The 18,350-nt window shown below is 44.6% G+C and overlaps 1 protein-coding gene across 3 annotated transcripts in view; it reads left to right on the top strand.

Annotated features, from left to right (window-relative positions):
• Positions 1-18,350, top strand: part of SCN4A (sodium voltage-gated channel alpha subunit 4) — a 209,632-nt gene that overhangs the window by 119,008 nt on the left and 72,274 nt on the right. For all 3 annotated transcript variants that reach the window (XM_063132886.1, XM_063132895.1, XM_063132904.1), the window contains 2 exons: positions 16,141-16,314; positions 17,642-17,998. In XM_063132886.1, coding sequence (XP_062988956.1) covers positions 16,141-16,314; positions 17,642-17,998 — 531 coding nt within the window. The remainder of the gene's footprint in view (positions 1-16,140; positions 16,315-17,641; positions 17,999-18,350) is intronic.

Raw genomic sequence — 18,350 nt, 5'->3', positions numbered from 1 at the left:
AGCAGTATAAAAGTGGTATACGGTATGTGTCAATTGGCCCCAATAGTTGTCAGTGCACTTCTGTCAGGTTTTTAGCCTGTGTAAGTTTTTACTGGAACTAGGGACCTAAGAAGTGTTAACTGGGATACTCATCTCAAGGCTTTGGAAAGAGGCCAAGATACGCAGGTGTAAGGTATCTGGGCAGAACAGTGACCAAAGGCCTAGCAACAGCAAACTAGCTGATTGCATGAGAACACTGTGATTGGTTCTTATCTGTATAAATATGTTAATGATAATGAATCAGTGTGGAGAGTTTGCTGGAGTTTTGTTGGAGCGTTATTCTGAATTGTTCTCTGTATATACTTGTACAGTAAACTTAGATAAGTAGTTAAAAGCTACTGTGTCTGAGTCTTCCTTCTTCATTGCACTATTCATTTGCTACCTGGATCCTCTGGTTCAGCTTGCGTTATTTGCACTCTGTGCATGCTCTGCTGGTGTGAAACACATCACCCTCCTGACAACTTCAATACTGCTATAATGCAGTAGTGTGGCTCCTGACTTTTATATAATGCTTTCATACCACTTTCATAGTGCAATATCCTGCTTGATGTAGATGAGGCCTTGATCGCCCTGTATGATGACCTATATACTATGTCAGGAGAAAGACAGGGGGAATGTGACTCTGTTGATTCTCCTTGATCTCTCAGCGGCTTTCAATACCATCAACCATGGTATCCTTCTGGAACAAGTGTCTGAGTTGGGAGTGGGAGGTACTGCATTGCAGTGGTTCCAGAAGGTGGTGTTGGGGAACATTGCTCAGCCACGTGGATTCTCCAGTATGGTGTCCCGCAGGGGTCAGTTTTGTCCCCCATGCTGTTCAACATCTACATGAAACCATTGAGTGTTGTCATCTGGACTTTGGAGTGCATTGTCGTCAGTACACTGATGACATGCAGCTCTACTTCTCCTCCTCATGAGATGAGGCTGCAGTTGTGCTGAACCAGTGCCTGGCTGTGACAATGGACTGTATGAGGGCTAATAAACCTGTTCTGGAGAGGGTTACAGTCCCCCTGAAGGAGCAAGTTCAAAGGTTGGGGGTTCTCTTAGAACCATCTCAGTCACCTGAGGCTCATGTGTCCTCAGTGGCATAGAGTGCCTTCTGTCAATTTCAGTTGGTGGCCCAGATATGCCCCTATGAAGACAGGGAGAACTTGGCTTCAGTTGTCTATACTCTGGCAACCTCCAAGTTAGATTACTGCAATGCACTCTACGTGGGGCTGCCTTTGAAGACAATTCAGAAGCTGCAGCTTGTGCAAAATGTAGCAGCTAGATTAATAACAAGGACCAGGAGATTTGAACATATAAGACTGACTCTGACCCCTTGCATTGGCTGCCTGTATGTTTCCGAGCCCAATTCAAGGTGCTGGTTTTAACCTATAAAGCCTTACATAGCTTGGGACCACAATGCCTGATGGAACGCCTCTCCCAACATGAACCTACCTGTACACTACACTCAACATCTAAGGTCTTCCTCCCAGTGCGTACTCTGAGGGAAGCTTAGAGGATGGCAACAAGGAAGAGGGCCTTCTCAGTGGTGACTCCCCAATTATGAAATGATCTCCCCAATGAGGCCTGCTTGGCACCAACATTGTTATCTTTTCAGTACCTGGTCAAGATTTTTCTCTTACCCTATGTTGAGCATATGTTGAGTTTTAATTGATCCCAGATCTACCTTTAGGCTTAGCTGAGAGTTACAACAACTAGGGCTGTGCTCCGCTCTGATTCGGATCGGCGAATTGGGAGCAGAGCGGCCCGATCTGCCTCTGCTAAGATCGGATCCGAATTGGGTCGGTGGAGCTGCGGATCGAGGTGAAGCAGATCGCTCTGCTGCGGATCGCTTTGCCGTGATCCGGAGCTCCACACGCCATTTTGAACATTTTTTCCATTGAATTTTATTTGGCGAAAAAACACCTATAACTTCTTTATTTTTAAAGATAGAGCCCTGAATTTTACTGAGTTCAGAGATTGATCATTGGGAGACATTTGTGTCGATTTTCATAAATATCTGTTCAGCGGTTGGGTTGCAATGAATTTTTTTAATGGGTAAAAGCGGGAGGGGGGAAGCCTTTTTCAACGTTGATAGACAGCTTCATCTCCCAATCGTGCTGAGTGATCAGCCCATGTGAAGCATCCTCCAATCCCAATGTTGGAGGGGGGGGGGAAACTCAGCCAGAGGCATACACAGACACTTTTCTCTCTCTGTCTTTGTGGGGTAATACTTCAGTCAGAGAGGAGTGTATTTTTCTGCAGCTGTGTTTGGAGGAGTTAGTTGGAAATATTTTTTAAAATTCCCTCAAAATCAGGGCACGATTTGATTTCCTTCAAAGTGGCCATGCCTAAGGTCCTATGTGGAAGCTATCATGGTGCCCAGTTACATGTGTGTATCTTGAAAAACATCAGAGATAACTGCATTTCTGTAAATGAGGGAAATATTTTAAAAATTCCCCAAAAATCAGGGGATGATCCCATTTCCTTCAAAGTGGCCATGCCTAAGGATCTATTTAGAAGCTATCATGATGCCCATTTTCATGTTTCTAATTTGAAAACTAAAAAGTTATAGGCATTTTAGATTTGCAATGCACGTCTGGGGGGGGGGGGGGATGGAGATCTGGATCCGGATCCACCATGGAGCAGAGTGGACCCAATCCAAAATGTGCAGATTGGGGGTTCCATGCACAGCCATAATAACAACAAATTTTATTGCAGTCAATAGTCCATTCCAGCATACCAAAAGTTATGTACAAAAGAACTGAGCATACATTTAGCTACTAAAAAGATAAGTAGTCATAGAGGATCTAATAGAAATGGCCAAGTTCAAAAATTTGGCCACTTGCTCAGTGATTGACCTGTCTGAGTTCTGAAGTAATAAGGTCATTAAGAATTCAGTTGGGTGACCAGGAAAAAAAATGTAAAATAGGGTTCAGAAGATCATTCCTAGCCCTTTGATAAAATCTACAGAACAGTAAACACATATGATATGATTTCCACTTCGGTATTATTACAAGGATAGCATCTGTTGAGCAGTCGGATTTTATTACATCTGCCATCCAAAAGTTTAGAGGGAAGGATGTTAAGTCTAGCTAACGAGAATGCTCTCCTGTATTTGAGGATTGTTAACCAGTGCTGGTAGGGCATCCTGTCTTTGCAAAAGGAGACTGGTAAACCTAAGGGTTGGGGGGATCATGGACCCCAAGCAGCACTCTGAAGGTCTTGCGTATCTATGTTGAGCAGCCTCTGTTTCACAATTGATTTGGCACTTGCTAGATCCCTTGATAGTAAGGTAGGAGATGAGAGCCCTGCTGAGTTGATTTTGCTTGTCACAGCTGAGAGTTTAAGGTTGTTTTTAAATGTATATTGTCTTTGAGTGCTGCCTATTTTTATGCTTCTAGGGTTTTTATTTATTTATTTATTTATTTATTTATTTATTTATTTATTTTATTACACTTATATACCGCCCCCATAGCCAGGGCTCTCTGGGCGGTTTACAGAAATTCTAAAATTAAGATTAAAACGAGTATACAAAATTTAAAATTCTAAAACACAGAACATACACGCATAAAGCATTAAAAACCATTAAAAAACTAAACATGTGGGTGATTAAGATGTATTTTGAATTTTGTATATAGATTTTTAATGTTTTAATCTTTGTAAACTGCCCAGACAGCTTCAGCTATGGGGCGACATAGAAATGTAATAATAAATAAATAATAACAACCTCCTTTCCCATTGGTCAGGGCACGAAGCAGGGTTGCCCTTTGCTTCCCCTGCTTTTTATCCTGACCATGGAACCCTTGGCCATGGTTTTGAGAACAGATCCTGATATTCAGAGACTGATGGCAAAGAATAGCACCCATCTTATAAGCATGTTTACAGATGACATAGAGCTACTGTTGTCTTCCTCAGATTCATCTGTTCCAGTGGTCATGAAGCAATTACAAGACTATGGAGAGGTTTCAGGGTTTCTCGTGAACTATAACAAATCCGAACTCATGTGTATTCATTCATCACCTGAATAACAACTGGAATGGCAGAAGCTTAAATTAGGTCTTAAATTATGTAGCTCACATTTCTGATACCTGGGAGTGATCATCCCCCAAACCTGACCAAATTGGAAAAGTTTAATTTCACACCACTTATCACAGAAATGGTTCAGAAACTTAAATCCTGGGCTAAACTCACGTCTTGGCTAGGCTGTGTGTCATGGCAGTTAAAATGATGCTACTGCCTCAACTGTTTTATTTGTTTTGGCTTATTCCTTTAAGAATTGCTGAATTAAAGCTCAAACTATGGCAGACAATGCTACTTAAATCCATTCATTTAAATAAGAAACCTCATCTACCTTAAACTACATTGTACAGACCTAGCACACAAGGAGGCATGGCAGTACCAAATTTGAAATAGTATCACAACGCGGTACATCTACACAATGGGCTCCATCACAGCTACTTTTTTCCCCTGGTTTGCCTCCATGATTTCCACCTCCGTTTCACTAGCACATTATACTAATGGTTGCTTTCATGTATGTTTGTGGTATCACCACTGTACTGGTGAAATCTCCTTTCACTTGTTTGCTCTCCCACTCCACTCTGACTCACCCTGCTCCTTCTCCTTCCCCTCCTGTTCATTGGTTGTCATTGATGGACATTGTGATGGACAGGTGCCTTCCACCCCTCACTCTGGCTTTGTTGTCTAGCATTTTACCAATTTAATGTTTCATTAGCTGGGTAGTGAGAGTGGGGCTGGAGCAGCAAAAGTCCATTCAACTGAGTCAGCACAAGGCCATTCATTCAACATGGCATGCTGGAGGAGGAAAACTGCCCCACCCTCTTCTTTCATCAGCAAGACGTCCTGTTATGATCCGAGGCGTGGACGGCCAGACTCCAGGGCTAGGCCGCCAGGACCCGGGAGAACTAAAACATGATAGGGTGACCATATTTTGGAAACCAAAAAGGAGGACAACATGGTCGCCCCCCAAGGGGGCGTGTCCAGCACCAAGGGGGCGTGACCACCTGAACATAGCCTTGGTCACATGTCTGATTTTACAGCACACATTTAAGACAGATCTGTTCTACATAACATCTTAATGTTAAAATCACTGAAATAAAGAACAAGTGAGAGATTCAATGTATCTGAAATTAACTTCACTCACACCTACTTTTGTAGGTTTTGCTGTACTTTGAAGGTTTTGCTATACTCTGTGTGTTACATTCTCTCCTTCCCTCAAATATCTTTTCTGACTGTATCTTCACTCATTGCAAGCTGCTGCTGTTGTTAACAGGGTTTGCTACTGGCAGCCAAATGGTTGGCTTTTTTTAATTTCAATTTTTTTAAAAAAGCTTGTGTATAATTGTCACAAGTTTCTCTACTCTAAAATTAGGGTGGGTGTTGTGGCAGTGAACACTACTTTGCCCATTCACACTTCTCACTTATATACATGAGCTTCTCAAGGCTTGTGTGTTGGCACCACTTTGCACATCCAGACTTTGAACTCCTGTCTACTTCCTGCACAAACATGCGACTCTGAGACCCTCTTCCTAATGCCCTGCGTTTCATGCCAGCACCATGGGGCTAAGTTACAATAGATGTCTCTAGCCTCTGTTGTTTCTCACTCTAAATCATTGCAAACAAACCAAAGCCTCCAGCCTCAAACAAACAAACAAACAAACAATCTCTCTCTCTCTCTCTCCCTCCCTCCCCCTCCAAAGTCTCCCAATGGTCCAGCTATGCTGCACACTTGTGGCTTGGGATATTGCTTATTGCAGGTTATTGCTTGGTCATGTCTGGTGACTCTTACATTATTATTATTATTATTATTATTATTATTATTATTATTATTATATCCCGCCTTTTGCCCAATACTTTAAAAACCTCTGCCACCAGCCGCCTCCACCTCCTCTCCTCCCGCACAATTTTGATGCACTCTTAAAACACTGTGGCAAGCCAGCCTCAGGGCCAAGCTACAGGTGCATCTGGGTTGCCTTCAGGCTCTCTCTGCCTTATGCCAGCCTGCCAACATTTCCAGCCTCAAATCATCCCCCACCCCCCCTCTCTCTGCCAAAGTCTCCCAACGGTCCAGCCAGGCTGTGCACTTGTACCCTCTGGCTGGGGGTAGGGCAACAGCTTATGGCTTGGTTGCATCTGGTGACTCCTGTTTTTTTAAAAAAAACTCCACCGCCAGCCGCCTCTGCCTGCACCAAAACTGGACTCTCAGACACTCTTTAAAAGGCTCTTTAAAAGGCTCTTTAAAGCAGCTTCTCAGGGCTCAGCTACAGCCATCTCTGAGTTGTGTATAGATGGTGCTATATAAATTAATAATAATAATAATATGCCAGCCAGCCAAAGCCACAAATCTATCTATTTTTCTCTGGTATGCACTTCAAGTGTTCTGCATTGCATCCCAGCAGTGTAGTCAGAGCCTAGCTCACAAGTGTACAAAGTGAAGTGGAAGGGAAGTGGCAGTGAAGCAAAGCAATGATATGCCAGGTTCCAACATTTGCAGCAACAGGGCATCTGCAAAGAAGAGAGCCTCTCTCTCTACTGGCACCCTACTATTGGTTGTGAGAGTTTTCCTCTAAAGATGACCCAATTTGAGAAAAAGGCCTCTGGCCCATTCTGTTTTGCCCAGTGGGCAGCTTTGACCGAACTCTCCTTTCCCACATTTTGATTTTTGGATGCCTTGCCTCTGCTGAGCTCCAGGTACCCGACTGCACACCAAATCTGCAACAGGAAAGGTGCCCTGCTTGCCCAGGACATCTTACCTAAAGACTGGAGATCCCCTTAATGCCAAGGGCTGGAACTGCTCAATATACAACACCCCAAAGAGGAGGTTTGACAACCTGAGTTTGAAGGATATGGCTCCAGCAGTTTTAAAACACAATAATTTGAAAACTTTGAACTTTTAAAAAAATCCTAAAAAAACAATGGATGAACAGATCTGATTCAAACTTGGCATGGCTAAATCTCTCCTTAAGAGCTATCATGGTGCCAACTTTCAGCCCTTTATCTTTAAAAATGTCATTTTTAAAAAATAATTTTAAAACCTCAAACTTTAAAAAAAAATCCTAAACTCAATGGATGAACAGATCTGTTTCAAACTTGGCATAGCTAAAGTCCTTGTTAAGAGGGTGCCAAGTTTCATCTCTTTATCTTTAAAAATAACATTTTTAAAAAAGAAATTAAATCCTCAAATTTAAAAAATTCCTAAAAATCAATGGATGAACAGATCTGTTTCAAATTTGGTATGGCTAAAGCTCTGCCTAAAAGGTATCATGGTGCCAACTTTCAGCTCTTTATCTTTAAAAATGATGGTTTTAAAAATAATTTTAAAACCTCAATTTTAAAAAAAATCCTAAAAAATCAACGGATGAACGGATCTGTTTCAAATTTGGTATGACTAAAACCTTTCCTAAGAGCTACCATCGTGCCAAGTTTCATGTCTTTATCTTAAAAAATGACAGAGTTATAAGCATTTTGTTATTTCTCATTAGACCTGCTCTTTGAGGGGAAATTTCCTCTCCCCCCTCCTGGATTTCTCATCAAAAACCCAGACAAATCTGGGCAGATCCAGTCATATGGTCACCCTAATAACAGAGCCCCACACAAGATGGGTAGTCTGGAAAGGGCTTACTTTAATAATACTAACAAGGTATGGCAGAGCCCAAGGCAAAAGCAAAGTCCAGGCGTGAGCAGGATTCAGAGTCCAGGAGTACACAAAGTCCAAGCAGGGCAAGAGGCAAAAGCAGAGTCTAGGAATAGCAGGGTTCTGAGGCCACAGGTACACAAAGTCCAAGCAGGGCCAGAGGCAGAGGCAAAGTCCAGAAAGAAGCAGGTTTCAGAGGCCAAAAGTAAACCTGGGTTTGAGCAGGGGTCCAAGTCCCAGAGCAACAGGATTCCAGCAGGGCCAGAGGCAAGGGACATGGTCAAAACAAAACAGAGGTTCAAGCAAGGCAGGGTCCAGGGTCCAGAGTTCATAGAATCATAGAATAGAAGAATTGGAAGGGGCCTACAAGGCCATCGAGTCCAACCCCCTGCTCAATGCAGGAATCCACCCTAAAGCATCCCTGACAGATGCTTATCCAGTTGCAGGAACCAGCTACAGTAGATCCTAGAGATCACACTGCTGAGACAAAGGCTAGAGCAGAAATGCTGGTCTTATATAGCCCTTACCCTAGCTGCTCCCAGCTGATCCACATCAGCCCCCATGGAGTACTGCTGGCAAAGGGCCCGAGTCCAGCAAGCACTCTACAGCAGAACAGCTCCTGACAGTGGACCTGGCTCCTGCAAATACTCTGCACTAGCACAGATCCTGACACCTCCCTTCAAAGCACATGCCCCCAACAAAGGACACAGCAACACATGGGTTCAGAAGGGCATGGAGGAAACAAACTGGAGTTTCCCCGCTCTAGGAAATCACAGAAAGTGGAGGGGAAGAGGTGGGGTGACTGCAGGACAGACACAACGTCATGTGAGCACCACGCTGCAAAACAGCAAAACAGGCATGTCGAGAGTGCAATAAAATGCTGGTGTGATGGAGCCCAACAAGATGCTTATAGCCCAAGGCTCTGAAAAAGTGGCATGGCTATATATGGAATATGAAGGCAACCGTGCGGCCTTACATGGCCTACTGTTCCAATCTCTAAGAATGGGCCAGGACCTAACAACTTTACACCCATTTCTAGCTTCGGATCTCATAATATGGAAACAATGGGCTAACAAGCTATGCTCCCCACTTTCACCAATAACACCCCTGCTTTTCCACACATCCTTTTATAATAAAGACAGATTGCATATTTTAGGAGCTGGGGAACAAAGGGGTTATACTGGATCAGAGACTTTTATAAAGCTCAAAAATCAATCACTGGTCCAGAACCAGAGGCTCAGTTAGAAGGTTTAGATTACAATTAGATTACCATTCATCGTTATTCCTCTCATAGAGCTGATTAACCAACTGTATGTGAACAACCACTCATACTCTAACTGCCTTCGAAAATGTAATGTATATTTGTAATCCATTGGGTAAGGGGCTAATTTCCCAGATTTATAAACCTTTGATTTCTGCTTCATTAACACCCTTAAACTCACTCAAAGCCTGATGGGGAAAAGATCTAGGCAAGGCAATTGATTGAACTCAGTGGAATAAAAACTGGGACAAAGCCCCCCTTAAAACAACTTCTGCATGAGTCTGAGAAAATGCTCTTAAGGTTATTCACCGATGGTACATGTATCCACAACTTCTTAGTATAATTAACAACACCATTTCAGTGTCTTGTTGGAGGAATTGTGGTACTAACTTGGGTTCCTATTTCCATATGTGTGGGATTGCTCATAAGTCTATGTATTCTTGGGGTGGGTGGGGAACTTCCATCAGGCAGAACTCATCACTAACCAAACTATTCCATTCGATCCTAATTGCTCTCCTATCAATATATGATGGGATGGCGCCTCATAACTTACCTGATGACAGCGGCAAGACTCACTGTAGCCAAATGCTGGAGATCCCTGGATGCCCATCACTGCAGGTAGTGATACCAAACTTGAAAAGTAATTTAAGACTAGTCTAGGGACATATAATTGCACTCCTGTCCAAAATACTGAGGGTGATTTTGAGGTGGAGGAAGAGATCAGGGAGGCATCTAAAGGAGAAAGCATTGTAATAATTCCTGAGTTCAGTCAGCCTTCAGTTGCATAAACTCTGTAAATGCATGTTCAGGTCATTCCTTAGATATGTTTTTTCCTTTCAGATATTTATATATGACCTTCAATCAAATTTTCAAGGTAGTTTACATATAGAAAATAAGTACATCAAACGTTAGAGTAAAAAAGCAAAAGTAAAACAACAACAGACAGTACTAAAAGGCAGCACCTCAAGCAATGTAAAACACTTAAAATACCTCTAAAGCGCAGGACAATAGAAAGGTCTTTGCCTGGTACCAAAAAGACAATAAGGCAGGCACCACCTTAAGACAGTTCTTACAATGAAGTAAGAATGGAGTTCCCCAAGGATCTGTATTGAGACAGGTGTTTTTTAGCATGTTCATGAATGACCTGGAGTTTGGGGAAAGCAGTGAGGTGGCCAAGTTTGAGTGACTCTAAATTATTTAGGATGGTGAAAACCCATCAGGAGTCTGAAGAGCGCCAAAAGGTTGGCTGAGTTTGGATGACATGCTATTCAATGGTTGTTTTATTTATTTATTTATTTATTTATTATTTAGAATATTTATATACCACTCCCCATTGAAAAATTTCAGAGTGGTGAACAAGATTAAAAAAAAAAACAGAATAAAACACTTTAAACAAATTTTAAAAGAAGCAAATACAGAGAGTCAAGGTTGCATATTAAGGAAAGGCTTCCTGGAATAAAGATGTTTTCAGGAGGCACCAAAAGGAGTACAAGGTTGGAGCCTGCCTGACCTCCAGAGGCAGGGAATTCCACAGGAGGGGCGCCACCACGCTGAAGGCTCTTCCCCTGGTGGATTCCAATCGGAGGATGGATCTATGTGGAACCACCAGGAGCAGGCCCTCGGATGACCTCAGTGACCGGGCAGGTTGGTAAGGGAGAAGGCGCTCTCTCAGGTATCCTGGTCCCAAGTTGTTTAGGGCTTTGTACACAAGTACAAGAACCTTAAACCTGGCCCGGTAGCGAATAGGCAGCCAGTGCAGTTCCCTCAGCAGAGGAGTGACATGCTGGAAAGGGGCAGCTCCAGACAACAGCCGAGCTGCAGCATTCTGCACTAGCTCCAGCTTCCAGAGCAGTCTTAAGGGCAGCCCCACATAGAGTGCATTGCAGTAATCCAATCTTGAGGTTCTTCTTCGTGGTCTCTATGCATCACACATATGGGCTTTGCGCCTGCGCAGAGACCAGACCGGAACCTTCTATAGCTGAGTGGAACGTTTTTGGCGGGAACCCCTCCCCCACGCTACCGCGCACGTCCATGGGGTTCCCGCCCTTACCTCAGTTCTTCATCGTCCGCCATTGTGCTTAGACCATAGAACCAAACCTCTTAGCGTTTTCTCTTTAAAATCCTTTTTTACTTCAAATCTTTCCTCTTTTCGCTTATTTCTCACTTCTTAACATCTTTTCTTCTATTCGATCTAAAAAAAAATATTTTTTTTTAGTAGTTAGATTTTCCTCAGCGATTTCGATCGCGGCGCTTAGCCGTATGGCAGTTAAGGCCCCATTTCGCAAGTGTGTGAAATGCGGAGCTAAGCTCCCTCCAACTGACGGGCACTCCCTGTGCGTCCTGTGCCTAGGTGAAGGCCATAAAGTTGAGTCTTGGCTGAATCTTCGAGGATGCACAAAACGGCAGCCAGTAAGTCCGTTGATGACCGTTGCACTGAGGTGCCTGAACATTCCAGAGCGGCTAATAGGGCTCAGATACCCCTAACGCCTGGATCACTATGTGAACATCTCCCAGAGGACAAAAAAGAGCTGGCACGAGTTTTCCAGAGTGAAGCTTCAGCCATAGCCAGGCAACAATTGTCGACAGCGAAAGGTCAGCAGAGGCAGCAGCAACAACAGCTCCAAAGCAAACATCAGCCCGACTTCTCTAAGAAGCAGTGGGTTTGACTCCTTTATCCCAGATCCACCTCCCTTTGCGAACCGCCTAGCACCACATTACCATCAATGGGAGTCAATAACATCGGACTCCTGGGTGCTCACTATCATCAACTCGGGGTATGCCATCGAGCTCGATGTCCTTCCTCCTTCTTCGGGGGTGAAAGTAACGGCACCATCCCCTCCTCTGCTTCTCGAGGTACAGACCCTCCTAGCGAAAGGAGCCATCTCTCCAGTACCCGCAGAGGAACTCAACCAGGGGTTTTTCTCCCGATACTTCACGGTCCCGAAAAAAGATCTGGTAGCGGACATTTCAACCACCCTCAACCTGTTGGTCTCGTTGGGTCTGTGGGTCAACGAGGAGAAATCTATCTTGACCCCACAGCAGAAGCTGGACTTCATAGGGGTAACCCTATCGTCTCGGGACGGGAGAGCATACCTGCCCTCGACCAGAGCAAGCACCCTTCAAGATTTAGCCATCGCTACCGAGAGCCGCCGAAAGGTCTCGGCATGGACAATTCAGAGGCTATTAGGCTTGATGGCAGCTACAACTGCAGTCATCAGGTTTGCAAGACTCAGAATGAGAATATTGCAGACCTGGTTTTTAAGAACTTTCGATCTTCGACACGATGCCCGGCGAACTTACCTGTCGATCCCGACGCAAGTAAGGGCATCTCTGAAATGGTGGTTTTCGATGTCGACGCTCCTAGAAGGAGTTCCCTTCCAGCAAGAAACTCCTTTGGTAACGATCACGACGGATGCATCGTTGATCGGATGGGGAGCACACTGCGACTCCCTCACAGCTCAGGGCCGTTGGCCTCCTTCCCAGAGGGAACATCATATCAACCACCTAGAACTGCTAGCGGTGGAGAATGCAATAAAAACTTTTTCACAAATGATCGAGGGCCGAAACGTCCTGATCGCGACGGACAACACCACGGTAGTGGCGTACATCAACAGACAAGGTGGGACAAGGTCTCATCCTCTGAATCGATCGGCACTCAGGATTTGGAACTGGTGCATAAAGAGAAATACTCACCTGACGGCGATCCATGTAGCGGGCAAGGAAAACATCATCGCGGACGCCCTCAGCAGGTCTTTCCACGTCGACCATGAATGGGAGCTCGATACCGAAGTAAGAGACGTTCTCTTTCGGTACTGGAGCCTCCCTGCTGTCGATGCCTTCGCTACCGAAGAAAACGCAGCTTGTTCCAGGTTCTGCAGCAGAGCAGGAAGAGGAAAGCACTCGCTAGGAGATGCTTTCACCAGAACCTGGAAAGGAAATCTTCTTTACATCTTTCCTCTGTTTCCACTGTTGACGAAGGTGCTGGCCAAAATCCAGTCGGACAGGTCGGACTGCATCCTTATCACACCGTGGTGGCCTCGACAGACGTGGTTCTCCCACGCCCTTCGACTGTCGGATGGGAATTACATCAGACTCCCGCCGATACCGACACTGTTGTCTCGACACCAGGGCAGGGTTCGACACGCAAACCTGTCAACCCTCAAGATGACGGCATGGAGAATATCATCCAGTCCTCCTCTCGTACCAAGGATTTAACTGTAGACCATATATTGTTGGCATCACTAAAGCCTTCAACGAGAAAATCTTACGCGGCAAAGTGGCAGAGATTTCAAACTTTTGCCTTGGAAAACGATCAAGCACCTGAATCTTGCCCTTTGTCATTGATTCTCAAATACCTATTGCCACTTTATCAGCAGGGACTCGAACTCACTTCCATCAGAGTTCACTTAGCGGCTATTACGTCTTTTCATCGAGGCATGGATGGTTTTACACCTTTTGTACATCCAACATCGAGGAAATTTTTAAAGGGGCTTAAAAATATGATACCGACAGTAAAGAGTATCATTCCACCATGGAGCCTATCAGTGGTGTTACAGGCATTGACAAAGAAGCCCTTCGAGCCCATGGCCTTATCTAACATTCAAGACTGTCTTTTTAGTAGCCATCACTTCTGCTAGACGTGCAAGTGAGCTTAGAGCTCTCAGGATAGATGCTCCTTACACTATCTTTCACAAAGATAAGGTTGTGTTATGCACAGACCCTGCCTTCTTGCCTAAGGTAGTGTCAACCTTTCATCTGTCCCAATATATCACTCTACCAGCTTTCTTTCCGAATCCAACAACACCTGTTGAGTTTTCTTTACATACACTTGATGTAAGGAGAGCTCTTGCCTTTTACAAGGCTAGGACAGAGAGTTTTAGGAAAACAAAGCAATTGTTTATTTGTTATGGTGAGCCTTATAAGGGACTCCCTGTTTCATGCCAGCAACTGTCACGCTGGATTGTAGAGACAATTGAACTTGCTTACTCTTCTCTAAACTAGAGCTTGTGAAACCTGTGACAGCTCATTCTACCAGAGCTGTCGCAACATCTGTTGCCTTCAGCAGAGGTGTTCCCTTGACAGAAGTCTGTAGAGCTGCAACGTGGTCCACTCCGTCCACGTTTGTTAGGCACTACAGTTTGGACACCCGTGCTAGGCACGACTGCTCGTTTGGAAGGACAGTGCTCTCGGAGATCTTCAGATGATGCACCAACCCACCTCCAAAGATATGTCAGCTTGCTACTCGCCCATATGTGTGATGCATAGAGACCACGAAGAAGAAATGCAGGTTGCTTACCTGTAACTGTAGTTCTTCGAGTGGTCATCTATGCATTCACACAACCCACCCACCATCCCCACTTGGTGGTGTGAGACTTACAAATGACACAGTTATACGTGGAATGTACTTTATTGAAATTACACTCATGTTTATGGGGGCACAATGTCGGACTCCTGTAAACTGAGGTAAGGGCGGGAACCCCATGGACGTGCGCGGTAGCGTGGGGGAGGGGTTCCCGCCAAAAATGTTCCACTCAGCTACAGAAGGTTCTGGTCTGGTCTCTGCGCAGGCGCAAAGCCCATATGTGTGAATGCATAGATGACCACTCGAAGAACTACAGTTACAGGTAAGCAACCTGCATTTACCAATGCCTGTACCACCGTGGCCAAACTGTCCCTGTCCAGGAAAGGCAGTAGTTGGCAAACCAACCGAAGCTGGTAAAAGGCACTCCGAGCCATTTTCCATTTTGTTCCTATGACAACCCCCCACCCCCGTTGATTAGCGTGTTATCCGAACTCAGACACCCTCTTTGAATTGGATAAATAGGCAATAAAATGGCAAATCAGATTTAAATGCTTTACATTGGGACAAAAATGCCTAACTTCATATGTGACTAACCAGAAAAAGAATCTTAGAGTCATGGTGGATAGTTCAATGAAAATGTTGATCCAGTATGCAACAACAGTGAAAAAAGCAAATTCTATAGTAGGGATTATTAGGAAAGTGATTAAAAACAGGACTGCCAGCATTGTCATGCCATTATATGAAACTGTGGTGCAGCCACACTTGGGATACTATGTACTACTCTTGTTGCTTTACCTTAAAATGGCTATTGCAGAGCTGGAAAAGATGCAGAAATGGGCAATCAAAACTATCACAGTGTTGGAACTCTGAAAAAAAGACTACAATGACTGGACTTCTTAGTTTGAAAAGAATATATATAAATAAGGGAGAACACGATAGAAGTTCATGATGCAGAGAAGGTGGAGAATCTTACTCCCTCTCCCATAATATCTGAACTCAGGGTCAACCAATGAAACTCAGGGTCATTGCAAGCAAGGAGGGGAAATTCAGTAATGATGTGCCAAATATTTTGGCATGGAATGATGTTTGGGAGCTGAAATTCTTGGAACTTTTGAGGTAAGGGGTTACCTTAGAAATAAGGCCGCCACGGATAAGTGTCTTCTCTTCTTTTAAGTGTCTTCTGTTTACTGCTGCCTGGTGGCTTTTCTCCTCTCCCCCCTCCTCCCCACTGCAACAGTTGCCTAATGTGAAAAATACTATGTCGTTCCATAGCATCATTCTTGGGGAAATGAATGGAAAAAGAAGATGGCTATCCCCACGAGAAAGTGGGAGTGGTTTTTTGGGGTGGTAAAGCAAGAATAAACTTAGCTTCTGTCACCTCCTTTGTAGATAAATAATTGACCCCTTGAAAATGGCAAACATTTTGGCACTCCCCCCCACCAAAGTGAAGAAGGTTCTTCCTCACCTTTGCCATGGAAGGCACTTTAAGTCCAGTGTTAGAATTTAACTCTTTCCTTCCCTGCTGTGCTCCTGAAGAAAACTTCCTCTCAAGTTGCTACATTTGTAATGGAAGGAAATTCCCCATTGGCACTATAGTCATTAACTGCTGTGGACAGTCATTGAAACAAATAGTACCATTTATTTGGGGGCAGAGCTATGTAGATGCAGCCTTGTGTTACCTCTGCTGTTTTGTGCATAAGAGAGAGGATTTCTTTTTGAAAAGCAAAAGTAAAATTACTTCTCTAATCCAATGGTATCCATGATGATAAATATTGTAAACAAATATTGGAAGAAGATAAATGTGAATTATTTGAAGCTAACAGCACAGAGTGTTTGTTTCTTTATTCCCCCAATTGCTACAGCTCTACTTAGTAAACCTCTTACCACACTTCTCTGTAGGTCTTCACAGGGATATTTACAGCTGAGATGGTGCTAAAACTGATTGCTCTAGATCCCTATGAGTACTTCCAGCAGGGATGGAATATCTTTGACAGCATCATTGTCACCCTAAGCTTGGTTGAGCTTGGTCTTGCCAATGTTCAGGGTCTGTCCGTGCTACGTTCCTTCCGTCTGGTAAGTAACTTTGTCATTCCCCATGCAAAAGGTCCCTACAGTGATTGTATTCAGTATCTATTCACCAGATTCACACTGGTGGTGATAGAAAAACATGTGCCACAACAGCAATTAGGGCTAGGCATATTCTCACATTGCCATACAAATTTGTTCTATAGTTTGTTCAAAGAAGAGCAGGCTTCTAACCCTCATGGCACAGATGCAGAACCTCTGGTTCATAGACCCTAATTCAGCCTACAAAGGTTCTGCGTTCAGCCCATAGTGCCTCCTTGGGTTCCTCAAGGGCAGTGGGGCTTGGCCGCACGTACTGCCACCTGCAGGAATCCCCCCTGGAGGAATTCTCTCCCTGGGGAATCCCTACTGTTATATCACTCCAAATGTGTTATGCCACTCCAAATGCCGCTGCAGATGGGGACGGCAATAGGAACGTGCACGGGAGGCTGACCTGGCAAGTGCTGTAAGGAGCCACTCCTTCCAGCACCAGTCGAGTCCTTTTTGTCTACATTGGTATCAGCATGGAACTCTGCACCTCTCTCAGCATGCGAAAGTTGAAATGGGTGGGGCAGGCAATTCAAGAGGGACGCAGACAAGCTGGAGCGTGTTCAGAAGAGGGCAACGAGGATGATCAGAGGTCTAGAAACAAAGCCCTATGAAGAGAGACTGAAAGAACTGGGCATGTTTAGCCTGGAGAAGAGAAGATTGAGGGGAGACATGATAGCACTCTTCAAATACTTAAAAGGTTGTCACACAGAGGAGGGCCAGGATCTCTTCTCGATTCTCCCAGAGTGCAGGACACGGAATAACGGGCTCAAGTTAAAGGAAGCCAGATTCTGGCTGGACATCAGGAAAAACTTCCTGACTGTTAGAGCAGTGCGACAGTAGAATCAGCTACCTAGGGAGGTTGTGGGCTCTCCCACACTAGAGGCATTCAAGAGGCAGCTGGACAACCATCTGTCAGGGATGCTTTAGGGTGGATTCCTGCATTGAGCAGGGGGTTGGACTCGATGGCCTTGTAGGCCCCTTCCAACTCTGCTATTCTATGATTCTATGATTCTATGTCAGGGGCGTGATGGCCACCCAAGCTGACATCATACGGCCTGCAGAGGACCATAGAGTTGAGCTGTACTTTTGCAGGGATGAGAGCTACGTGACATAAGGGAATCTGTAAAGACTAGCACAGTTCTTTTCTCTGCTAGGTGATGTTCAAGGTTGTGTAGAAAAGCTCAAGAAAGAAAATAAAAGGCTGTGGCTGAAACAGCCTGGGTCTAAAGTATAGGCAGAGGCTGTAACAACCACAGAGTAACCAGGATCTCTCTTCCTTTCCTAGATGAGAGTTTTCAAGCTTGCTAAATCCTGGCCAACCCTCAACATGCTAATCAAGATCATCGGCAACTCGGTGGGTGCTCTGGGCAACCTTACTCTAGTGCTGGCCATCATAGTTTTCATCTTTGCTGTGGTGGGCATGCAGCTATTTGGGAAGAGCTACACGGAGTGTGTCTGCAAAATTTCCACTGACTGTGAGCTGCCACGTTGGCACATGCATGACTTCTTTCATGCGTTCCTTATTGTTTTCCGCATCCTCTGTGGGGAATGGATCGAGACCATGTGGGACTGCATGGAAGTAGCTGGACAGACTTTGTGCCTCATTGTCTTCATGATGGTCATGGTCATCGGGAACCTAGTGGTGAGTAGCAAGGGCGTAAAGGATTTCCTGGCCGTGGTTCCATTGAAGTCTAATTCACACTTGTAGTTTCAAATCAAACATGTCCCCTGGGCAGGCATTGAATGCTAGGGAAATAGGGGTGGAAGCAATTCCACTAGTCTGTACCACAGTCCTGCCATCTAATTGGCACTAGAAGAATGGGGCTGTATGTCACTGTACTCTTTTCTTACCTTAAGATTGTCCTTGCATTTCAGCACTTTTAGAAGCCATGCCACACACCTGTTCTAAAATCCCGTTCTTTTTAATACATATGTGTGAAGAACTCAATCCTGATACTGGTAACACATTCCAGGGCTGACCCCTCATTAATACT

The sequence above is a fragment of the Elgaria multicarinata genome, chromosome 1 (genome assembly GCF_023053635.1).
Source record: "Elgaria multicarinata webbii isolate HBS135686 ecotype San Diego chromosome 1, rElgMul1.1.pri, whole genome shotgun sequence".
NCBI classification, from domain to species: Eukaryota; Metazoa; Chordata; class Lepidosauria; order Squamata; family Anguidae; genus Elgaria; species Elgaria multicarinata.
Note: the sequence above shows the minus strand (reverse complement) of the source record. Positions and strands in the feature narration are given on the sequence as shown.